Consider the following 24,230-nt stretch of genomic DNA (forward strand, 5'->3'; position numbering starts at 1 on the left):
CCCCAGCAAGCCTAGGCAGTGCTGCTGGCACAGAGAGCTGAACTGCAACCAAAGTGGAAAAGGTGGATAAGGCTTTTTTTTTTCCCCCTAGGCTCTCTTCTAGGATGACTGATGCTCCTATAGCTACTCCAGCAATAGCAATTTTGGCACTCAGGCAGGCAAGAACTTACTCTAAGCATACTGGATATTGCCGGAGGGAAAGGGAAGGGGGCCATTTGTATGTCACACAGGGCTTTTCAAGAAATGAAAAACTCTCAAATGCTACAAAGAGTTCATAAAGATTCTTAACTAGCCATTCAAGAATGCTTGCAGCCACCTCTGAAAAGAAAGATAGGAGGGCAAAAGCATGACCCTACTGATTTGTTTCTAGTCTAATGCTGTATTTCATTAGTTTCTGGTTATGCTCAATGGAATACCAAACCAGTATGTTTTATGAAAGCATTTAAAGCTTTGGAGAGAGAAATTAAATCCAAAACGGTGTGTTTTTCCCCCCTTGTCTTTCTCTCTTGAGTTTTACAGGACAAATTAAAAGTAGAAAAAAATGGCTTAGTAATAGCATTTCAATAATCTTAGTCAATGTGAAAAAAATTCAGGTGCTTCCTGTCACCCTGAACTTCAGGTAAGACTGGCACATCTCTGGCAGCCACAAATGCACCAGCCAGGACAATGACATCCAATTGCACCAAGGTATGGTTGGCCAAATACAACAGAGATTATCATCAGATAAACAAAACAGAGGAGGAAAATAATGATGATAAGAGAGTCAGTCAGCCAGGAGAAAATAAAATTAAAACAAGACTAGGGTTAAGAAAAAGCAGGCCATAGGATGCTGTGAATGCATGTTGCCACCTGAGCTCAGCAATCAGGCACTGACACGTGTGAAAGGTGTCGTTTGTGCCCTGACTATGTGTGGATGCAGCCTCGGGGTTTACACAGTTCCAGATGGTTATTTTTATACTTTGTTAAAAAAAACCCTATTGCCTGCAGCACGTGGTCTGTCACACTGAGTAGAGATGTCAGCCCAGACAGCTCATGATTGCAATCCAGCTCAGGGAACTCCTCTTACTTTGTAGTTTATTTAAATATTTATAATTGCATTTCAGATAAGATTCTAGGACTGTATAACACAAAAATCATTTGTAAGTTGTTTAGCACACACTCCTACAACATGAATATAAACACATAGCGCAGCTCTTATGATATGTTTTTAACTACTAACATTGTTGCCCAGTTACTTAATATCAGCAAAAAATATCACAATCAACCATCATCCTTTTGGATAGTCTTCTCCAAGTGACAGTGCATGCCACAGCAACTTGGGAGAGATCCCTGCTCCTGAATGCTCGTACTTATGCAGTGTGTAAGTCAGAGAGCTTGCTGTTTTCTCTTTTCTGAAGTCTATGAATGCATAAAACTTTCTAAAGCATCAGAGACTATCAGATTGCTAAATGTTACTTATCAGTAACTTTATCACTAAAGGGTTTTTGTCTGGAAAGAATGTACTTTGTAAGGTGAAAAGGTTTCTTCCTAAATGTTTCCTGTTTCTGGTCTCTTGCCTAGAAAACCTCCTATCGACATTTCACTGTTAACCAGGTGCACCCATGACCTCATCATCACCATTCACTATTTAAGAATAAGAGCTATAAATAAAAGTTACAATACATTAGAGAAACAATTCATCATAAGTCAAAAGTCAATGTCAAAGCAAGAACCTGTAGAGTTTGGAGCTCCACTAGCAGCATGTTCATTTTTCCCTTAAGGTACGTGGACAAACTCTGCACGTTGCTTTGACTTTATCTGCTCCTCTTTTAACACTCTTTAGACAAAAATCTGAAGACAACAGCTCATTTCAGTGGGAAAAGTCCAGTAAATATTTTTACAGATGAGAAATATGAGAGTCATTTGCCAGCAGTGTTTGCACAGCCACCCTGGAAACACTTAACCGGAGTCAATCAGTTGGGAAGCATAAAAAGAGTAACTTGCAATTTAGGTGACCAACTAGAAAACACAGAACAATAATTTGACAATCTTGAGCATAGCAGTTGCAACAAGGAATTTGTGAGCAATCTCTAGGCTACCATATATCTCCATAAACCAGTCACTGAAAAATTCTTTGTAAAAAGGAAGTTCATAAAAACCAAACCTGTGCAGAGCAGTGTCACTCCCTGCCTGCTCAGGCCAGAAATCCTGGCCTCCACTGAGTATGTAAAGGATTTCCAGTTGACTGCAACACAGGCACACTATTTCACCCCATTTCCATGAGTAACTCTATTTGAAGGGTGAAACAATATTTACAACATCTGAAATAATTAACAATCGGCTATTTAAACACGTCTATACAGTACCAGCTAATCATCTGTTTTTCTAAAGATATGATCTTGCAGTATGTTTCCCAAGACCTCTTCCTGTCATGCTGAAAGCCTCCAGGGCTGACCCCCCATTCCCAAAATGGAGTTGAAGCTTGAAGAGGGGAACAGTGTCAAAAAGAAGTAGCACGTACTTAGTCTGTCAAGATAAGGAAGATTTCTGCCTGGTATGACAGGCAGCATGTGGACAGCACAGAACACACAATTCCTGCTGTTCCAAAAGGCCATGAAAATAACTCTCAGCACAGACAGAAGCGATGGAAGAAAAGAGAAAGAGAAATAATAACTTTAATTTGCTTTTCAATGTGTTGAAACTGCGGCATCCTAAATGCAAATGTTACGAGGTCAAAAGCATAATTCTTCTTATCTTTCTGTAATTCCCTTACTCAGAAGAAAATATTATAAACACAATACTCTTCCAACAATCTCCCTAAGCTTTAATGCCAATGCAGAAACAAACATCAACAATATCAGAAAGAATTTCTCTCTTCACTGGATTTGCTCTGGTGAGATTGGTCTTATTTCATGATTGGGCTTATTTGAGGAGCTAAAGTCAAAGCTGTAAGTAAGCACACAAACTGAAATGCTTTTAGTAGCTTTGCCCACTGTGCTAAACACTCAGAAGTTAACAAGGAACACAGGGAATCTTACTTCTAAAGTGTGATTAGTGTTTGTTACTCCGTATCTCTGCAGCAGATCTCTCTCCACCAGACCCCGTGGAGCAGCAGAGCATGTGTGTGAATGGAGAGGGGCCAACCCTGCACCGTGGGATCACCAGCTGCCCCCTGGCAAGGACAGCGTGGGCTCTGACCTCAGGAGGACAGGGATTGACTTCAGAGCAGAAAACACAGGTGACACAGCCACGAGAAGTAACCCAGTGCTGAGAGATGCAGTTTGTGACATTTGTTCCTTCAATCTGTGTGGGTCTCAGGGAGCTGTTACCACAGTTGTTTTAATTGTATGTTTAACCACTTTTATGTTCAGTGTGCAAGTAAATCTAGGGCAGACAACTGCTGCCACACACACTGGACATAAGGTTTAGGTCATTTACAGCGCAGCAAAAATGATACAGTATTTTGAATGTCTCTTTCAAGTTACAAGTCTACCTTGAAATACGATGTTCAATGTGGCCCTTCTCAATGAATGGCATCCTTATGGAAGCCAAACAGCTTCACTTACAGGATTCCACAAGATGCTGTTGAAAGCTGATGAATATACACATTTTATCTGGTCATTATTCCATCTCTCTATGGACATATTTAGATTTTTCAAGCTTTACAATACATGCCTCATATTCTACATAATTTGTTTCTGCTTCTTTCATATATAATTTTCTCAGAATAACCATTTAATGCTTTAGTCCTATCACATCTTTGCATTATTTTTAAAAAGAAATTTCTCAAGATTCTTTTGTTCTTGTCCATCTTTTCCTAAGCATTAACTTCCCCTTGCTTTGAAAAATCGTACTTTCCATCTTCTCTCTTTCAAAAGAGAAATCTCTCTTTCAGAGGAAGTCTTAAAAAGCCTCAACGTCTCTCAATATTTTAATGTTGTGGGTCAAGGAGCAAAATAAAAAAAACCTCTAAATTTTTTTTATTTGTAGAAAACTTGGAGATAGTCTATTTTTTTTGCAGTCATGACTCTACTTGGAATTGCCTTGTTTTGACAACAGTTCCATACATTTCCTTGTGAGTAAGATTTTCCTGTGGGTTTCTTTCCACTACCCTTCACTTACATGATATCTTTTAAGCAACACTGAAACAGCTTTTACAAGGACAAAAATGAAATGGCTTCCTCTCACCATAAGGGAGGCCACAACTCAAGTGATTCTGTTTCTTTTTACATTAAATAAGCAAAACTGGAAATGATAATATGCAGAGATGTATCATGAATGCACTACAGACAGATTGAATGATATGAAACCTGACATTCTGCCATCTGTTTGTCTCCAATAAATGGCTTTTCTATAAGATTTCTTGTCCCCTCACCTCCTCTTCTTTGCAAAACCCTCAACACTCCTCAACTGCCGGAGCAGTCTCCGACCTGGAAATGCTGCTGGGCCTGAGTGGCTGAGCTTGAAGCCATCTCACCTATGTGATGCTGCTGCATAAAGTACTAAAGAACATTTGAAAGTTAGCTGGAATGTCTAAATTTTTTAAGCGCAGCCTCTTTGCAGAGAAGATGCATGTTGCTATTTCAGTCGCTACATTTCTCATGCAACTGTTGGGCTGAACTACTTCCAAGCAAAAAATAGATCTTAGTCCACGTGCCCAAAGTGTTTTATAAAAATTAGCAAAAAAAAGTATGGCTGAGAGTAATGCCAAATGAACCACCAAGTATTTCACATGAGCCACGAGGTATATGCTGCTAGAACCTAAGTGGTTAAACCATTCCAACATCAGGGATAGTTAATCAATTTTTTTCCCTAGTATTTGGGTACTTACTGGGCAATTCATCAATTAAACACACAACAACATTTACTGTGTGATCCATTTTCTAACCAACCACCAAACCACCACCAACCCAGTGTACGGAACAGCAACAAACAGCATGTGCCACTGGGGAAAAAAGGTACGTCTGAAAGGGTGGTGAAACAGGAATTTATCAGCAGAACTGGGCTGAAAGAGGTGGAGACTTTGGGAAAGTGGTCCAGTCCTTTGGTGTTTAAGGTCTCTCCAGCCTCTGAGAACTGGGATGGGATTGTGAGGCTCCTTAGTAGAGTTCATCAACACCTCTAAAATTATCTGGAACCCAGGAGTGAGAAAGGGGACAACACAACTGCAAAGAACAGCATTAATGAGAAGAAGAACAGCATAAGAAAAGAACTCAGATACATACCAAGCTTTTAATGGCCTTTTCTTTAGTTGTTTGTATTTTGCCTATGAGCTCGAGATTCCTCTAAGATCTAACAGCATCCAGCCTTCACAGCATGTTTACACTGTTTCCCAAATGATTACTGTGGCAAGATTTCTCTAAAAAAATCTTTTGTCCTGCCTGTTATTGGAGATGTCACATTTGACTGTCTTTATATTTTATAATACATCAGCCAGGTGCTGCTCCTACCAAAAAAAAAATAAAATCTCCTAGCAAAAAAAAAGACAACAAAAAACCCCCCAAACAAACAAACCAGGTTATTCACTTGCTTTTAATAGTCTGAGACACTGAAAAGAGGAGAAAATGTGTTGCCCAGTAAGTACTATGTAACGACTCCAGCCACTGTATGCAATTTCATTTCATACATCCACCTCTCTCAGGAAATAACACTTCTCCAGCTGAGTGTAGGAGCCATTTTTATGTCCATTCCCTTTACTGAAGCCACTAAAGGAAAATCAGAGCGATGCACTTCTTAATGACTTTGGCATAACTAAAAGAAAACTTCACTCTGTAAAGGGGAGCCTGGTTTTTCTCCTTATTTGGCAGTAAAACATGTACTGATTGTGAACATGGCTTGAATACAAAGTCCATTGTAATCGAGCTGTATAAGCATTTTGGTTTTAAGATGGCACTTCTAATCTTTCTCTCTCCGTTATATGATCCAAAGACTATGATGACTTAAAACTCAGAGTTTCCAGTTGTTTAAAAAGCAGACTTAGACAATTGAAAAGCTTATTGCTTAGGAACCATTATTCATTCACAAATTAAAACTAAAATTACCAGCAGGGACTATACATTGCTTTCAATGATATTTAGATGCTGAGCTCCTGTATTATTGGTTGACATATTTTGACAAAAACACCTTGGACAAGCCAAATCATTATTGTACATGGGGGAGTAGTCAGTATAGTCCAGTGCCCTCTCCCTTATCATGGCTTTAATTAGCTGGTTTAAATAAAAAAATTCTGTTCCAATCTGTTTTGAGATAGGATATCCCAAAGGAGTTTTTTCCTGTTGCCTAATAACATGAAAACTGGCCTGTGTTCTAAATCCTTTCCAAAAGCTGGCCTTTCCTTTTTTTTCATTATTTTTTTGTTGCCAAACCTCAAGGCTGTTGCTTCTCTTCTAGACCTTATTGAGCTCTTGGCCTTATCAGTCGCCTCATGGGGTATTTCTTTTCCCCTGGGCTGTGAGATGACTGAGCAAAGAGCAAAATTTAAAAAGTAACTGGAAAAGTGAATAGAAAAAAATAGTCATCCCTTACTCTTAAATGAGCAAGTCACCAAGTTTGGCTGTGGAAATTCCCCAGGCAAAGGTCACAAGAGGCTGGGAGAATATTGTAAGGCAGCACCACTACCCATCCCTCCTGCTCCTCTGGGGACATGGGCTGCAGGCAGCCAGACATGGGGTAACAGCCTGGATAGGCCTTTGCTCTCCTTGCACCTGCCTGTGCAGGTATTTCAGCCCAGAGGACTTCATCATTCCAACTGCAGGGATAACTGGAATGACGACAGCTTACACACCTTGGGCATACAATCAAAGTCAATTGGGAACTGTGTGTCAAACACACAGAGCAGCGGGTACACTCACCAGTTTAGACAAGACTAAGTTAATGAAACACTAAAAATGAAATATCAGGCTAGAGATCTTCACTTCAGATAGAACTTCTCTCCCAACAGGTAGATGTAGAGCTGGAAATTCACCCGCAATACAAACAGGGGGTAACTGCTTATTGATCAGCTTTTGGAAACAATGGAATGAATTTTCACCAAACTCCAGCATTACTCAGAAGATTCACAGCTGTTGCCTTGAGTGTGTCTCTGCAGCTGTCTGGGATTTGCAGGAGAAGGGGAGCCACTCTGTCTCTCTGATAGAAAAACTGGGGAGATGCCAAGGGGGATGTGAAAGGATCTATTCATCCAGTGGTCAGCAGTGGGAGTGCTTAGGGGACTCAGGGACTAGACAACCAGAGCAGACAGGGTCGGCAAATCTGCAGTTGCGTCCCAAATCATGTTCCCTGATGCACAGGGAATTTATGGTAGAAATCCAGAAAAAAAACCAACAAACATGGTGACTTGTTGCAATAGGTTTAAAGGTATTTAGCTGTTTATACAAAGAGAGCCATTGAACTACTAAGTGGGTTTTTATTCCTGTGAGGGGAGGACAAGTGGCACATTAGCTCCTTTCATTATTAAAATAGTATCAGATTAGTGTGTTTAATTGATCTAAATAGTTCTGATCCAGCTGAAGTTAGCATATTTAAACCGGTTTGATGCTGGCACGTCATAATTCATTAGCTATTTTCCTTAGCTAGGTCAGGGAATTTGAGAAGACTCAGGTGCACCAGAGGAGCAAGGAGGCAGAGCCCAACTGCTTTTCCCTGGCTCTTTCTCTCCCCCTTTCTATGCTAACTGTGCTGTCGATCACTATTGCCAGCTAGAGCTGAGTCTGCCAATCACTCTGACACTCTGCATTACCCAAACGAGGGACTCTCCTGTGAAAACTGTTGACTTGGATTTAAATATTATTCCTCACAGTATTATTTTTTACTACCTGTTATAGAATTTCTGACTTCACAAGATGAATGCTCATGAAGACTTAATTTAAACAGGAACATGACAGAATTGATAAATCTGGTGACAAGAGCAAGGACAACCAAGAAGGAGAGAGACCTGTGTGTTATTCTGCCCACTCACTGTGCTGAACGTGAGACTTGGTGTGTGACATTCTCTGTGTACTCTAACCAAACCCAGCCTTACAGCACACTTGACATTTTATAGAATAAAGGGACGACCTGGTGACCCAAGCAGAATAAAACAATATTTTTAGATGCAAAGCCACTGGGACTCAGAATATGTAGTTGCTAGAACTACTATATGTTACAAGACTGCTAGCACAGGTACAAAACTAGCAATAAAGAGGAAAAGCAAAACTATCAATAAATAGGAAAATAGAACCACTACAGTCAGATGGGAAAATTCTTTGATCTGCACAGGTTGGTTAGATCTTTGGAACATGGTGTTTGGTCACTGCTGCTCCCTCAAACCACAATGGTAAGTGAGAAAACACAGCACATTCTCTTCTCCCTGACACCTCTTCATGGGTGGATGAAGATGGAGTTTAAGTCAAGGATCTCAAAACTTTAGTAGAGTGTGATACACTCCAGCCACTGTCCTCACTCTAACTAGTATGTGCAGGCTGCTACAAGCTCCCACAGCTGGGGCTCTGCTTGCACAAGGCTTTGCTGCAGACTCCAGCTAGCACAGGTCTTGGTCACCAGGGTGGCTGGGACAAGTGGGCAGTGTAGGCAATGACTGCTAGCTCACAAAACATCAATCTGTACCAAGCCCCAAGGACAAAACAAGCATCACTCTGCTTAATGTCTCTTTCTCCAAAAAAGCATCTTTGCAAACTGACTCTGGGAAGGAGTCACTCTGGACCAATAAACAACTGTCCTCAGAAGAGGTTTTCCTCCTCATTCGCTTTGACTGACTCAGGTAAACACTGGAAAACCATCACTGTGCAAGAATCCTCAGTGCCATGGTTAAAATAAGGTGAAGGAAGGGCCAGCGTACCTTGCGTTGTCCCTCCCGTGGGATTTCAAGAAGTTCATATCACGGTATCTGGACAGGAATGCTACGAGATGGTCATTGGTCCTGCAAGAGAGAGAACAAAGGATGCACAAATTACACTGTGAAAACCCCTATGCCTAGAGCAATTTATAGACTTATTGTTCTCATCTGGGGACCATCTGCAGACTGAAGGAGGTGGTTTCTGAAAAAAACTTCCATCCTGCTGCTAAACTTGCTAAAATCTGCTAAAACTTCCAATCTGCTGCTTCCTCTACTCACTAAAATGTACTTGGAAGGAACCACAACTTTATTACATCTTAACGAATTTCTTATCAACTTTTGGCAGGTATTTTAAGCACTGTAACAGAGTAGGTATTAAGTAATACTGCTCAACACTTTTTAAGTATGAAAGTCCAGCTGTGAGATGACTGCATTAATAGTCCCATTTTACATGCTTTGCTAGATATTTCCTGGGGAGTTTGGTTAAGTATTGGCACTTTATTTGTTTTCATTCTTGTAATAGAGAAGAGGCCAAGGTTGGAATGCATAAATTGGAAAATTTTGGTGTCAAAATGTCAATAGAATTAACAGGAACAAAGGAATTTAGAAGGTTAACTCCAATTAGTGTGACAGGCAATCTGACACCAGTATTTTCAAAATTTCAGCTGACATGTCCAAGAATGTATTTATGCTTGACAGCTTTTGTGGTCTGTTATTTCTTTAACAATGGAGCAAAAATGTTCTCTATTTATCTAGGTCAGCATATTTAGGAAAAACGAATAAATCACATTAAAATGATCTTAATCTCCTGAGTTGCATTCAAAACCACAACTTTATAGATACAACAGCATTTAAGCAATGGTCTGTAATGAAGCTGATGGCAGAAAACTCAAGATAAAACAGCTGTCAATAATACTGTATATTGAAAACATTTCATTATTATAAGGCACAGAAAACCAAGTTAAACCAAAATCCTGTACAAAATGCATTAACTTCTCAGGTCAGGCTGCAACGACTTGGAAATCTTATCAGCCAACTAAACTATTTTCATAATCTCACTGATTTTATCTAGACTAAATGAATTATCTGTCTATCAACCAGCCTGACAGACCAGGCTGCAGGAGCCTGAGACCCTCCTCCTACGCTCACTCATGGGAGCTGTAATACCTCCCAGGGTCAGACTCTGCATCTCAGTTTGGCAACCTCAGAAAACTGCTTTCTGTATAGTAAGCTGTACAGATTTTCACATTTGCTGCTCCAGTGACTCTCCATCTTACTGGGATGAATAGGCATTTAGTGAATTTACTTAGCAATGCTTCCACATGAAATGGTTTCAATGGCTGACATCTTCGGATGAGTTTCTAGGTAAAAGCTGGCACACAAAGATGATCTCTAGAAATATAACCAACTTTGGAAGTGCTTGAGCTTTAATTTTCTTACAGGATAAAAATCAAATCAACCAAAGTAACAATACACATCACTCAATAAAATATAATTTCTAGATTGCTCGCCAAGCTATATTTTGCTGTTCAGCAGTGCTCTACCAAATGTATTGAGACTTGGGGCTGCCATAGAAACTTCTCAATGCTTCTCAGTTTTTAGACAATCCTTATAAATGCCTAAATGATGTTTAGCTCTCAAAGTAATCAATAATTGACATTTTCCTCTTCTTGAAAACATTGGTGGTATCTTAGTCCTACTTTGAATATTTTTAATTTTTTTTTTAAAAGAACTTATACAGAGTTTTTCTCCTTGTCAATTAATATGCTTCTTTTCATGTGTTGACAACATGGAACTAAAACATCCTATTTCCATTTAGTAAAACTTTATAGATATTTGACATTTAGATTTATGCAGTCAACCAGTTCCGTGCTCAGCATGACAGCACACTGAATTTCTATTAAGCTTTCATTCAAACTGCCTCTTCTGCCCCCAGTATCAGGAGGATGCTGCACATCACCTCTGAATTACTCCACCACAAGACCTTAAAAAGAAAATCAAAGGTACTGAACATGCCACAGACGTTAATGCATTTGTTAAAATACTCCTCACCTTTCAGAAAACTTTGCCTTCAGGGGTAGATTTCCTAAATGCCTCTGGCACAGATTGCTGCCACACTTCTTCACATACAGCAGCAGAGAGTCTCTCTGCCATGGCAGTGCCTCTGGCACTCCTTCTGAGAAAGACTAGAGACATGGGCCTATTTTTTCTCTAAGTAAGGCAATTGAAAGCTGAGATTTTCAGCTGAAGACATTACTGGGAGCAACATCAACTCCACACTGCCAAATTAAATTCTGCTATAGCTCTGCAAGTTTTAGGGATAATTCACTGAGCATAAATTTGGCATAAAATCTTTTACTAACTATCACAGTATAACAGAAAGTAACAAGTGCAACATAGCCTTCCTAAGAAGGAAATAAGAAAGCCATGGGAATAGGGAGAGTAGTTCTTGCTACTGATTAAAATACATTGATATACATATTACATTCCTATCAGTCTCCCCAGTGTGTAACACAGCACGGATACAGAGTGAGGAAAAAGCCTTTCCTCAGGTGGTGCCCAAGGCTGGGGCTGATGGATGCATCCACACAGCAACCACTTTTATTTCCTTTTATTATTAAACTCACCCAGAGGGTGAGGCACCAGGGAGAAGGATTAGTCAGCTGGTTACCTGTATCATTAGCAGGGAGAGAGGATGGTGTCAGTGTAGACAGTCTGAGAGTCAGGTCTGCAGCACAGAGAGAAATGGGAAACTAATCCTCCAGTGAACTCCAAGTGTGGAGAAAGCTTGCACGTGTAGGAGGGTTTCCATGAGAAGATGACAAGTGAAAACTGAGGGGGAAACAAAGCTTGTTTGACTTCACTGATGTAGATCTGGTGTTAAGCAAGGGCAGGTCTGCCAGCTGGGATGGGGGTGCCCATCTCTCCCAGACCTTTGCTGAGGTCACCTCACTAAGGTCCTACAGCTCCTGTCCTGCAGCAAGGGTGGACAGAGGTAGCAGGGGCAGCACACTGTGCCTGCCTGCTGAGATGCCATTCAGCAAAACTCAGCCAAGCCCCTGCAGGGCTGAGCTCAGAAGGTGGGAGCACTCGGCTGGGCAGGCAGTGGGGCTCCAGAGGCTGCAAAAGCAGCTCCAGGGCTGCCAGTGACTCAACCCACAGCACTGCTCAACCTGGGGACACGGTTGAGACCCTGGGCTGGGGCTCAGCTCAGGGCTAGGGTCAAAATTAGAGTTTTGACATATGAATAGCCCCAGTGAAGTTGACTGCTATCCCTTACCTGCCTGACTCATCTCCACAGTTTCCCTTCCCAGGGTTCAGCCCTACAGAGCCCAGACACAGCAACTGTGGCAGCTCTTTGCCAAGAAACTATTTCTAGAAGGTCCCTAGAGAAGAAAACTGGAATTTTGGGGCAAACTGATCTACTCAGAGTTAAGCATGATATTACTTCATGGTTAAACATGCATTGTGCACAGAAGAGCCTGGAAGTGGAGGAGGTGAGTGCCTTGAATTTTGCTACCTTCTTTTCAATAAATTTTCATAATTATGTTTAAGCGCATTGATCTCAATAAATTATTAATTTAATATTCATTTACACAGCATTGTAAAGTACAAAGAGGTGCCATCGCTTCCAAGACCTCTGTGTTAGGAGAGTTCCCTTCCTGGCTATTCTTACCCCAGGCTATCCTGCCTTGCTGCCTGCTCCCTCCTACGCAAGGAGGGGATGTGCTCAGACTGGCTCACCAGCTTCTGCAGCTGCCAGCATCACCACCACAGGAGCTGGGGAGGAAGGAGAGCAATCCAGGAGATAGGGAAGAATTATTGCTAATTCCCACATACCCCTATAGCATCCAGTGCACTCTGAAAGCTTCGCTCCCGCCTCTGCTGGGGACGTGGCAGCACTTGGCAGTGCGGCTGGGTGGGATTTTCCTACTCCAGTAAGGGACCCGACCTGCACTGGCCCTTTCACTGTTGCTGGCACACATGTGGGGGGGGGGGTGTGTGCACAGGTAACCTAACAAAAGGATACAACAGCAGAATGATTCAACAGAAAAAAGCAAAAGACCTCTTCCTGAAGGGAACACTTACAGCAAGATGATCAACCACACAAATGCAGCACAACAATACAGGAAAAAAACCCTCTCATTGCAGGGTTCAGCTTTCAGACCCTGGATGTGCAGCCTGACCCTCTCACTGATGCTTCCAACTCCCCCTCCCTCTCTGAAGGCAATTTAGTGCAAGGGGAGGCTCAGAGCAGCCTTACCCTGGCTGTACTAAGAAAAAAATTCAACTCTGCCATCTAAAAATGCAAAGAAAAGGGAAGGCTATATTTAGCCTTTGCTATCCATCACAGAACAAATATTAGCATGGCAGGCATTTCTCAGCGAAGCTGATCCCTATAACAACAGTCATTCCTAAAGTGTGTCATAAAAATGAGAACAACTGATATGATTTCAGAGGCCAACTGCATGTGGAAGGCTCTAGGTGACTGTTAACACCTCAGCTTTTCCAACGGTGTTGTCTTAAATGGTTTGTTTTGTCTTTCCAGTCAGGTTTAACCGAGGAACAAGATAATGGAAGAAAACTATTGCCTTGGCAGCTCAGCTCGCTGGAGTACTTGAGAGATTAGAGTTCTGCTCCAACACCAGCGCTGCCATCTGGGCTGGGAAGTTGCACCTGTGTATTTCAAAGCATCAGCTTTCTGCATTTGGATGCTCCAGGCACTGATCAGTCATCACACGGGATGCAGCTACTCTCGGTGCAGCTCTGCCAGTGTTGTATGATTCTCAAGACATTTTATTAGCAATACAATCATCTTTGCTGTACTTTCAATTACTGCTTCCCATTCAACCATTGTCTGTTTCCTATGGAAAAGAAAAGAACTAACATAGTCAAAAAAGAGTGAAAGTCTTTTATAAATGTCAGACTGTTGAATAAATCTCTTCCTAGTGAGAGTACATAAATGCCTGGGTACAAAGGAGATGTACTGAGAAAAAAAGAATATACTCCATCATCTGCTTCCTGAGCCACTCCACAACCTATTTTCTATAAATTCAAGGCTTCAGATGGCATTTATAAAATAAATAAATAAGCCCACTGCTGAGAAGCAGCAGCATGCTTAAATGAAAATCCTAAAGAGACCATATAAGAGAATTCCACCAAGGATTAATGAACAAATGTGATTAAAACTATCTACAGCTCTGGACTGCTGCCAAAATGCTGCCAGCAGTATTTGATATGTAAATGCTTAAAACATTTGCTATGTGTACTGCTGCTGATGCAAAGCCTCTATAGAGAGTTTCTCCATCTAATTAGAGATATTGGTTTAGCAAACTTTGGAGTCTATAAAAACCCTCAATGTCTCATTATTCTTCTAAAATAGAATATTCATTTGTTTGGAATGTTTTCAGCTATATCCCATGAAACCCTGAAAAGCCCTTGGCTAATGAAAAACTCTAGCCCTATATCAGCTAATAAACCCTACAGCTTTTATGATAATAAAATACTCACCACATGCACTCATTAAAACTTCGTAACTTGTCGCTTTTGACTTTCCTTAAATATTCACTAGGCAAAAAGTAAACTACTCAATTTCCAATTATTTTATAGTGCAATTTCAACACAAGCATTTAAAACACCCAGGATCTTATCAAACACACCATACACGGTGCAATCACAGTGCCTCTGATCTGGTGAAGCACTTAACAGCATGTGCTTAACTGTAGCACACTTGGAGCTCTCCTGAAATGATGCAACTTTCACACTGCATTCTCATAAATTACTTCATGGGTAAGGACCTACATGTCCATGTGCTGGGAAGCAGCATGTGCAATGATTACACACAAGATTAAGAGCTGAGAGCTGTCCTTCAACTAATCTTAGATCTCTCAGGCACACAAGTACACTTATTAAGGTGACTTCCAGCGAGGGAAATCCAGTTCTAACTCAGATTGTCTATCTCTACCACAGATATATCACACCAATGGTTTAAGACTTAACTTATGTTACAAACTTAACTTATGTTTACAAAACATTTTTTAAAAATCCCCTCAGTCGAAGGAGTACCTTTGAATTGATCTTAAGAATTCGTTTGTGTGACAATGACATTTTTTGAGCATCCCTGCTGGTGCAGTAAAAAATAAAGAAATAAGAAAAACACTACCCTGTTATACCATGTCATATGCAGCTCTTTTTTCCTTCACTATTTTAAAACAACTGTAAGTTGCAAGTTACAAAGCAAGTTACTGTATTTTACAATCAAACTATGGAATACATTGGTTTTCCTTTCATAAATCTAATTGTATGCAATTGCTACTATGCTTATCAAGTACAAATGCACTGAAAAACACAAGAATAACAAAAGCTTCTGAAGCACCTTTGAAATGTGCAACTGCACAGGACCTGATACACATGAAAATAATCAAAGAAAATCAGCTACATGCAGGATGACTTCAAATAACCTCGTATTGATGCATTCAACTCAGAGGTATTTTGATAGAAAGGAAGAAAATGTTTTACCCTGATTTGTTAAACAATTTTCTATTTATTTTTCTATTTAAGTATATGAATCATCAGCACATCATCACCATTATTTATTTTTTGCATCTTGCTGGTCCAGAACTCCAGTGTCTGACAGATAGCCTTTGCTAGAAAGGCCTATAATTGCCTATTTCCAACAAATATTTCGAAGTAAAGGCAGAGATGTATGACTAACTCAGATAAGGGCTAGAAAACTTGTTAAAGGTATATATTGTAGTAAAGCAAAATCCTTTCCCACCACATTCACAAGAGATGTCAGTTTAGTTGAATTGCATGTATGAAAGAATGCTCATTTCTATCAGTGCTGGCAAAAACTGTTTATCAAGCCTTGCTGGCATTCCCATTATTCATATTTCGAAATCAGAATAATGCAGATTAGTGAAAAGACAGCAATGTGGGGTTTAGAGTCTGTAAATTACAGTCTGATCTAAAACACTTAGCATTTTTTGATAAGTAGCCCAGAGATTCATAGCCTCCTATGCTTACTCAGCATTATCTTCGCTCCAAACATGGACTCATAGAACCATTTAATTTGAAAAACACCTTTAAGATCATCAAATCCAGCACTGCCAAGTCCACCTCTAAACCATGTCCCCAAGTGCCACTCTCCTAAATTAAGGTTCCAATCTTGAGTCAGCAGATTTCCTGTTGGTTTTGGTCGTGTCATGTTCATAAGCACAAGTTTCTGTTCGTGGGCTTGCGAAAGCTATTTATGAGAGAGAGCTGCCACGTTTGCCTGTTTCCCACTCCAGTCTGCCTGGAGAACAGGCAGTTTGTGCAGTCATATTAGAGTCTGTTTATCATGGCTCTGGTACATTTATAGCTCGTTTCCAGCCTTTTTTGGCTTTTGATCCCACCAACCCAAATCTACAAATTGAAAAAAACCAGCCTAACATAAAATCTGTTTTAATTTTTGTTCTCTGGTGGGGTCAATGGTTAAATATCCTCACCCTTGCTGTGGTTAACAGGCATGCAAGGGGTAAGCAATACATGTGGTTTGGGTCTCTTTTGCCTTTGCAGACAGGATGCAACACCCTCCAGCAGCAGAGTGGAAGGTGTCTGACTCTGATCCATGGTGGGTCCATGGAGGGGCAGAGCTGCTCTTCCAGAGCCAGGCCAGGATCCTTGGCACCAACGCTCCAGCTCAGCTCAGCTCTGCTCTCCCCTGAGCAGCACAACCAATTACTTGTTCTTGTCTATATTTACTCTCCATGCCACGTGGCAGGCTTTCAGAAGACAAGCCAACAACAGTCATCCCTCTGGTTCAAGCTGAATTCTTCCCAAATTAATGATACAAAGGGGGGAGAAGCATCAGTGCAGGCAGGGGCAGGTGAGCTTGCCCAAACTGGGAATAACTTCATGGGAAACTTGCCACATGCAGGCAGATGGGTTCACACAAAGCACAATGAGGCCAATGTTCCCAGTCACTTTAGCTGGCCTTCCACTAATAGCTGCCATTAACACTTTAGTCAGCAACTTTCCAAGGTACCTGTGGTTAGTATAAATGGAAAGAATTGTGATTTTCATTATAAAAATGCACTGGTTAGGGGGATGACATCAACAAGTCCAAGTTCGAACGTTTTTAACCTTCTTCTATCAAGAGTGTAAGGATTGATTGAATGCAGAGTGTGAAGCTAATGAACACACACTATCTGCTGACAATTTGGCACAGAAAGGCTGTTTTAATATTACACTGTCAAAGGTCTATCATATTTTTCATTTCCATCAACAGGGAAGTTGAGTGTTGACGTAAATGATCACTTTGATAGACAGTGAGCAGGAAGCAGCAGTGTACCTGAAGAGGTCAGCTACACCCCTTTAAGCCACATTGATATTTACATTGAGATGCATGTTTAAAGAGGATTCATGCTCAGAATGCCTAAATTTAATGAGGTTATTTACTTAGTTTTAATCCTACCAGGAAAAAAACGCAATGTCTTCAGTGTTATTATCTCTCATTTTCAGCATATTTCTATTTAAAAACTTTTATGACAATAAGGGTTTTCTCCCTCTAGAAAAAAACTTGTGAAGTGACAGAAAAATTGGTAAATGCTCTTTCTGCCCATCCCTCTATGAAGTGCATGTTTGAAGAAAGCAGTACAAAAATTAAACACATTTTGTTCCTTAAAATACTAATATTTTTAGAATCCTCAATAGTGAGACAAGTTCCTTCTTGCAAGTGCTTTAATCAGTGAAAAAGTACTTTTTTCTACCCTCTTTCCCACTGATAAAGCCCTACACAAAGGAGAGTGTTTCATTCTGTTTTCGTATCTGTAATGCTCCAAAATCAATGCAGGGCACTCAGTTTATGCCAGTGTAAGCCAGACCATAAACCCAGCTCTCTGTTATTGGAACAGGCTGTGGGAAATCATAACAAAGGTTTTGTGGTGTTTCCCAGTCTAGAGGCTGTGAAAATGTGTTGTTAGCATGTGTGACAGCATATTAATAGACGAATATAAGCAGTGTCTTCCCATCACTCTGAGAACTGCTCTGCTTTTCCTTGCTCACATGTCTCATTGTAGGTAATTCTCCATAGGAAAAATCCCTGAGCAACTACTTCTTTCCAAAAGGCCATTCATTGTGTCAGAGTGGCAGCAAATGTAATTGCTGCCAGTTACTACATCATTTCTAACAGCTGCTGAAATGTATTTGCCAAGATAATTTCACAGAGTTGCCTTTACCTGTTATTACAATAACAAGCCATTCCATTACTAATCACTGCCTCAATGCAGAGATCAATACAGAAAACTACCACATTGAACAAGCTAACACATGAATTCTGGATGGACCAAACACAAACCATCCTCCTGGGGATGCCAGAATATCATTTGTAAGGATGCAGCACTACAAATGGTTAAGACAGACATGACTATCCTATCTCACCAAAACATCTTAATATGTGCTGAAAAGTATCTTAAAGAAAAAAATAAATAAATGAAAGAGTACTGAAATACTTGACTAACCAGCTGCTAATACCCAAGGATATTTAATTATTAAAACTAAACATGATATAATTTTAGCTTTATCAAAGCACTGGGATTTTATTTAGTACAGAAAGATGCTCCCTGCTTTGCGTTTTCCCAGTGTTTGTCTGCTTCTGCATATTCATGTACAACCTCATCTGCCTACACGATACATCCCATTTTGATGAAAACAATAATCACTGATTAAATAAGCAAGTGGAGTGAACTGCAGAAATCATCAAGTTCATTACTCAAATTAGTGAGACTTTGTTTAAAGGAAAAAAAAATCTCGATATTGGGTTGAATGGGATCTTTTTGTTTGTTTATACCGTGTATATTTTACAATTTTTTTCACCATCTCTAAAATTAAATTACTGAGAGTTTTGTGTAAAAGAGAAGAAATTAAAACTAGATATGAGCATAGATTTAAAGCAACCATTCACTTAATTTAATTTGTACATTCCTGCATCCATCTGAAATTTTATTTGCACAAGTCAATAAGAAAAATGATTTGCTCATTAGGTTGAGCAATTATAATAAAAAATGCTCACTTTCTTCCAAGAAAGTGGGAAGAGAGAAACTTTGAGAACGTTTTATGTGAAGTAAACTCAGTCATAAGCAGTATTAATGCTTCTGCCTTCTCCACCCTGCTCATCATAGCAAGCTTTGCCTGCAGATCACAGTCTTGTCAGTCTGGGAGTACAATCCCACTGTCCTGCCAGAGCAGAGACCCTCCAGCATCTGTGGAGAAGGGCAGCTGTGTGCATGGCACTGCCCTCCTGAGACACCTCACCTTGGGGCTGGGGTCCTCATTGTCACATGCAGGAGGATAATGTGAGGGTGACACGTGTAGGGGTGTCAGCCTGGGCCAGGCTGTGTGGAAGGGGTGGATCCAACTCGGATTTAAAGCCCATCATTGTGGACTCTGTGTTCCACAATCAGCAGTGACAGTCTTGCAGCTTAAGGCTCATGAGAAATCTTTGCTTTTCTGGATACAGTTGTTAAGATGCCACTTTTCCATCTTAAGTGTTAACTTTTGGTCATTTCTCAGTTTCCCAAACGTAACTTGCTCCCTCTGACTGTGCTCACCCACAGGCCGTGATTCACCCCCTCGCCCCACCCTCACACATCTGCCATGCCAGGAAATGCAAGCCATTCAATCCTCTCTTCCCCTTTCAAAATCAGCGCGTTCCTGACAGACACCAAAGACAGTTCACTGCAGGACTCAGTGAAAACGTCCCTCCTTGCACGCCCAGCTCGCCACTGAAGCCACTCCACCACAGCCCCTCTTTGCAGGGCCACCTCCCAGCGGCTCTGAGCAGGTGAAGGCGTAGCACACATGCTCCCAAATGTGAAGGTCCAGCACCTTCTGCAAAGCTCACATTCCATGCTGTCACACAACACAGTGGCCACTGGAACTTCAGGTCAATGATGAAATGGAAATCACTGACACTAAGCTTGCAAGCAGCAGGGAACTGAGACCACCACATGCCCGTGGAAAAAGGGAGAAGGAGAGCCCTTTCTGAGGGGCCACAATGTATAAATTAGTCATACTAGTATTGGGTCTTGCCATCTCCAGTTTCCAGCACAGACCTACACAAAATCTGGCCAACTTAGTCTGACACTGCCCTGAGAGCAGATGATCCTTCTGATGCAGTGGGAAAGATGGACCTGGGTAAAAAAACTTGTTTTTTCCCCATCTCACACTTTCTAAGGAAAAAGAAAGAGGCAATTTACACTCATGCAATGGGCAGCTTTAATCTCCTAACTAGAGTTATCCTCAGAGAAGAGTGGTGGGACTCCACCAGCAGAAGGGCTGTGTGGTGCTCTCTGTGCCACGGTGAAGTCGAGAGCTCTTCATCCCCCGATGAAACCCCTCTGCTGAGGCCCTTTCACAAACTCATTTAAAAGTAAAGTGAATTACTGTAAACCAGGCCCTTCCTGAAGCTCCTCCTGGGCCTGCCACTCCTTTTGATCCCTGAGCTGCTGAATCAACCTGTCGGAGTGCATCAATTCAAAGGACCAGAAGGCAAAACAGGGAAAACGGGGTCAGACTAATGGGATTTAACATTAATTCTGCACCAAGCCTAAAAAGATGGAAGAACAGGGCCTGGGGGGTGAAAGGGATAATGAACTGAGAGCTGATGGAAGGAAACTTAATTGGTTTTAACAACAGAAGGTCAAATTTTGTTACCTTTATTTGGGTTGAGCAATAATCTTATTTTGACAATCAGTGCCAGCTGATGACCTGCCCTACTCTTCGTTGGGACTGTTTTGGAGTAAGTGAAGAATGCAGAGCTGGGACATGGGGCACAAACATGTGGCAGAGAGGATGTCTGAGTGAGAAAACTGCAAAGGGAATTACAGATCCATTAACTGACATAACTGGGGCTGATGAGAAGACTACTGGGAGGGTGGGAGGCTGATGTTCCTGCTCACTGCTGTGCTTAACAGAGCTACAACTAGAACAGTCTTATTTAATACCGAGACTAGAAGAGAACCAGTGGTTCACCTCAACTCAAGAAAAGACTCTAGAAAAGGCAGTCTGTCATCAGTGATCTCCTGACACTGCCAGGCCCTACTGTGTAGCAGTGATCTGGAGTGATGTCCTGGCTGCCTCTCCTCTCCTGGGCTGCAATGGTTCATGAACCTGGGGGTGCTCCAGGCACTTTGTGATGATACCCAGCACTGGTATCTCTTGACACACCACATGTACCAGTTTCTCATCCCGAAGAAAGATCAGGGTGTAGTTCTGCAGCTGCCACCTGTAACATGACTTGAGCCCTGTGGGAACAGTTTCAGTGCCTACACAATACCACCTATACAAAGGTATAGCAGTGACACTGACCCTCACAGAGTAAGCACAGCCACAGTCCCTGCAAGCCCCTGCCATAGAAATAATCTGGAAGCTACCTTGCACCTGACTGGTATGGTACATCACATCTTCAGAACACAATTATCTGAGTTGGTGCTAAAATGTCCTCCAAAGCTGCCCCAATTATTTAAAGCCATAATGTGACACAAATAACCAATTTGGATTTACAGATCTTTTAGTTTTCAGCTGGCCAAGAAGGCACTGTTGCAAGGTTATTTGCCAGAAATTAGTTTGGGGCAGCAAACTTTTAAACTGAGATTGACTCTGTATTTGGAAAAGTCTTGGCCCCAAACCAGTTCCTAATGTGGCAAAGAGTGCAATTATCCTGATGAAAGCTTAGGGATGCTTGTGCCTACAGCTGGTTCATCAAGTAATGCTGAATGATGGATATAATTAAACAGCGTGTGGTAGAGTGGAATGTGTGTTACAATAAACCATTTAGGGCCTCATCCCCTCCGATCAGCCTGGAACTACAGATGGATCATCACAAACCCAGTCAACGGCATTCAGCACCACTATTTATATAGAGAGATTCAGAAGTATCATATCAATGCACTGTGACTAGCAGTGCTGTGCAGGACAAGCAGAAAGGAAGTATTCAACTGTAATACAGTGCAACTGTAAAAGCCAACTAGTCCCTAATTCTAGTTGGGACTGCATAGCAAAATTTAGGTCTGGAATTTCTGCACTGCCAGGTCAAAGTTTACACAGTATCTCAAGATACAAAGATTTGACTAGTTGACACTAGTCAGGACCATAAAAGAACTTTAAAAGACAAAGAACATCACACACAGAGGTGGCTCTACTCTCTTCCAAACCACCCAAGCTCTGCAGCACTGACAGTGCCCACAGACGCTGCTTTTGGTTGACAGAGATGTGAGAGCTGAGCTGGGCCTCCTCTGGAGCACTTGCAGATCGATGAAGGGGTTTGTTCCCCACAGAAGAGAACAAAGACTAAGAAGCCTCTTAAGCAACTCCCATGTAAGGGAGTGCATTGGAAGATCTCAGTGCTTCCCACCTGCAACCATCTTCCTTCACCCCAAAGCTCCTGAGCCTGGGGACTGGAGCATCAGCACGTGGTGTGGTCTTAGGGACTTCACTGAGTGACAGCAGCAGACAGAACAACACTGGATGCTTCTGTCCAAATAAATACAGTATTTCCCATCAGTGCTCCCCATAAATCCCAGGGAGTGAGGCAGCTGGTGGCCAGCTGGCTCTTACCTTGCACTATAATTCTGGGGAAAAAGGAGTTTCCACTGGATCAAAGTAAAGGAAGAGGCAGGTGGGACTGTACACTTGTGCCACCCACCCTTGCTCTCTAAAGTAGCTTTAATTCCATTCCAAAGTATTTCATTCAAATCATCCATTCAGCTCATTCACATGCAGTATTACTGAATAACAAAATGTCAAAGTGCATAATTTAATATCAGGACAAGATCTGAATTTATGTATCAATTGGCTGAAAAATCTTAAACAGCAAATACCATTCAACACTTACATTTTTAGCCCTCTTTTCAAGGGGAAGAATTCATCTATCCATCTCTCCCTCTCTTCTCTATTTCAATATCACTACTAGGAGACTGAATCAGAACAACATTTTGGCTCACCCTTTAATGGCCTTTTGGTTTGCAATTATTTAAGAGTGACTTGGAAAAGGTATAATAGCACATGTTGTGTTATCTTCACTTTGAACTGCCACCAGATATTATTTTGCAGCTGTTTTATTTTAAGTGGTATCTGAAATCTAAACAAAAAAGTGTCTTAATGGCAATTTCAGCAGATTTTTAATTTCCTTATAGAATTCAGAGAGACCACGAAGGGAGAGCATGTTTAAAATGGAATGTTATAATAGGAATGTCTCCCTCTTTCAAGCAGTTTTAGCTTTTGGAATTTGATAATGATTTTACTGAACTTTCGGAAAAAAACCCCAAACAACCAAACAACAAAAAAACCCCAAACCAAGTTAAAGAGAGATTAAAGGTTCTCACAAAACCCAGGTAAACACCACATGGACACCTGTCTCTCTGCAGCTGCTGTTATCCACTTCACACTTAATCCAGAGTAAAAGCCACTTGAAGCAAAGTTGTGGGAGAGTGCACAAGAGAGAGAAGGGTCACACCTGAGATTTCTCTAGTGATCAACATCCCACTACACACTGAGACCCCACTGGAGCTTCTCTCCCAGGAATGCAGTGAGCAACTGAGTATCATGAATTTTGCTAAGCATGGATTTAAAGTACTAGAGCCACTCTGCACAAAGGACTTGGTTACCCCACACTTTTTGTCCACAAAGACAAGTCGTAAATGAAAAAACAGGTTTCATAAATAGCTCTGGAGCTGTGAAGAAGAAATAGTTGAGCTGGCAAGATCCCTCATACTGCTCAATGCTTTCCTCAGCCCCAACACATTGGCTACCCTTACAAAAACACTATTCCAGATACTATTCTAGCATCCTGAAGACAAAAAATGCAACTGTTGCCTAGGAACCAATGGTGCACATTATCACAACATTTGTGCTCTTATAGTTTACAGATCAGGCTGAATGGTATCCAGTGAAGACTCACATTTAACTCTCTTTTAGCACACAGACTTTTCTCTCAGTCATAAATAAGTAAAAAATAAATTGTGCCCAGAAAGCAAATGGCAAACAGATGAAAACCCTTTGGCTCTTTGCTGGAGAACCTCCCTGTGAGCAGCCCCAGAGCCAAGCCAGAAGAGAAGTGGGTACCAGCCTGGCAGCCCAGCAGTGCTTGGGGACTGCAGCGCCCACCAAACTGCAGAACTTGGCATCTGGGGCTTCCTTCTGTCAGGCAGTCCCCACAGCGGCCTGAGACACTGGCTCAGATGCTTCAGTTCACATACCAAGAGATAAAAGGCTCAATGTTTAGCACTGTAATCAACAAGGTAACATGCTGCCAAGTACAGGGGCTCTTCGAGTAAAAATCCTATGCTAAAAATGTGCCTTACTGATGCATCTTTAATCTCCCACACTGTAAAGGTGTCTGGATACCCAAACCAGTCTCCAGTTTGGGGTGCATTTA

The 24,230-nt window shown here is 41.4% G+C and overlaps 1 protein-coding gene across 6 annotated transcripts in view; it reads right to left on the minus strand.

Annotated features, from left to right (window-relative positions):
- Positions 1–24,230, minus strand: part of XYLT1 (xylosyltransferase 1) — a 597,640-nt gene that overhangs the window by 356,492 nt on the left and 216,918 nt on the right. For all 6 annotated transcript variants that reach the window (XR_007901956.1, XM_051775893.1, XM_051775747.1 and 3 more), the window contains one exon: positions 8,816–8,896. Coding sequence is in view for 5 of the 6 variants with exons in the window: in XM_051775893.1 (XP_051631853.1) it covers positions 8,816–8,896 (81 nt within the window). In the remaining variant the exon portion in view is untranslated. The remainder of the gene's footprint in view (positions 1–8,815; positions 8,897–24,230) is intronic.

Source organism: Manacus candei, unplaced genomic scaffold, assembly GCF_025592945.1.
Source record: "Manacus candei isolate 608988 ecotype Guabito, Panama unplaced genomic scaffold, ASM2559294v1 h1tg000002l, whole genome shotgun sequence".
NCBI lineage: Eukaryota > Metazoa > Chordata > Aves > Passeriformes > Pipridae > Manacus > Manacus candei.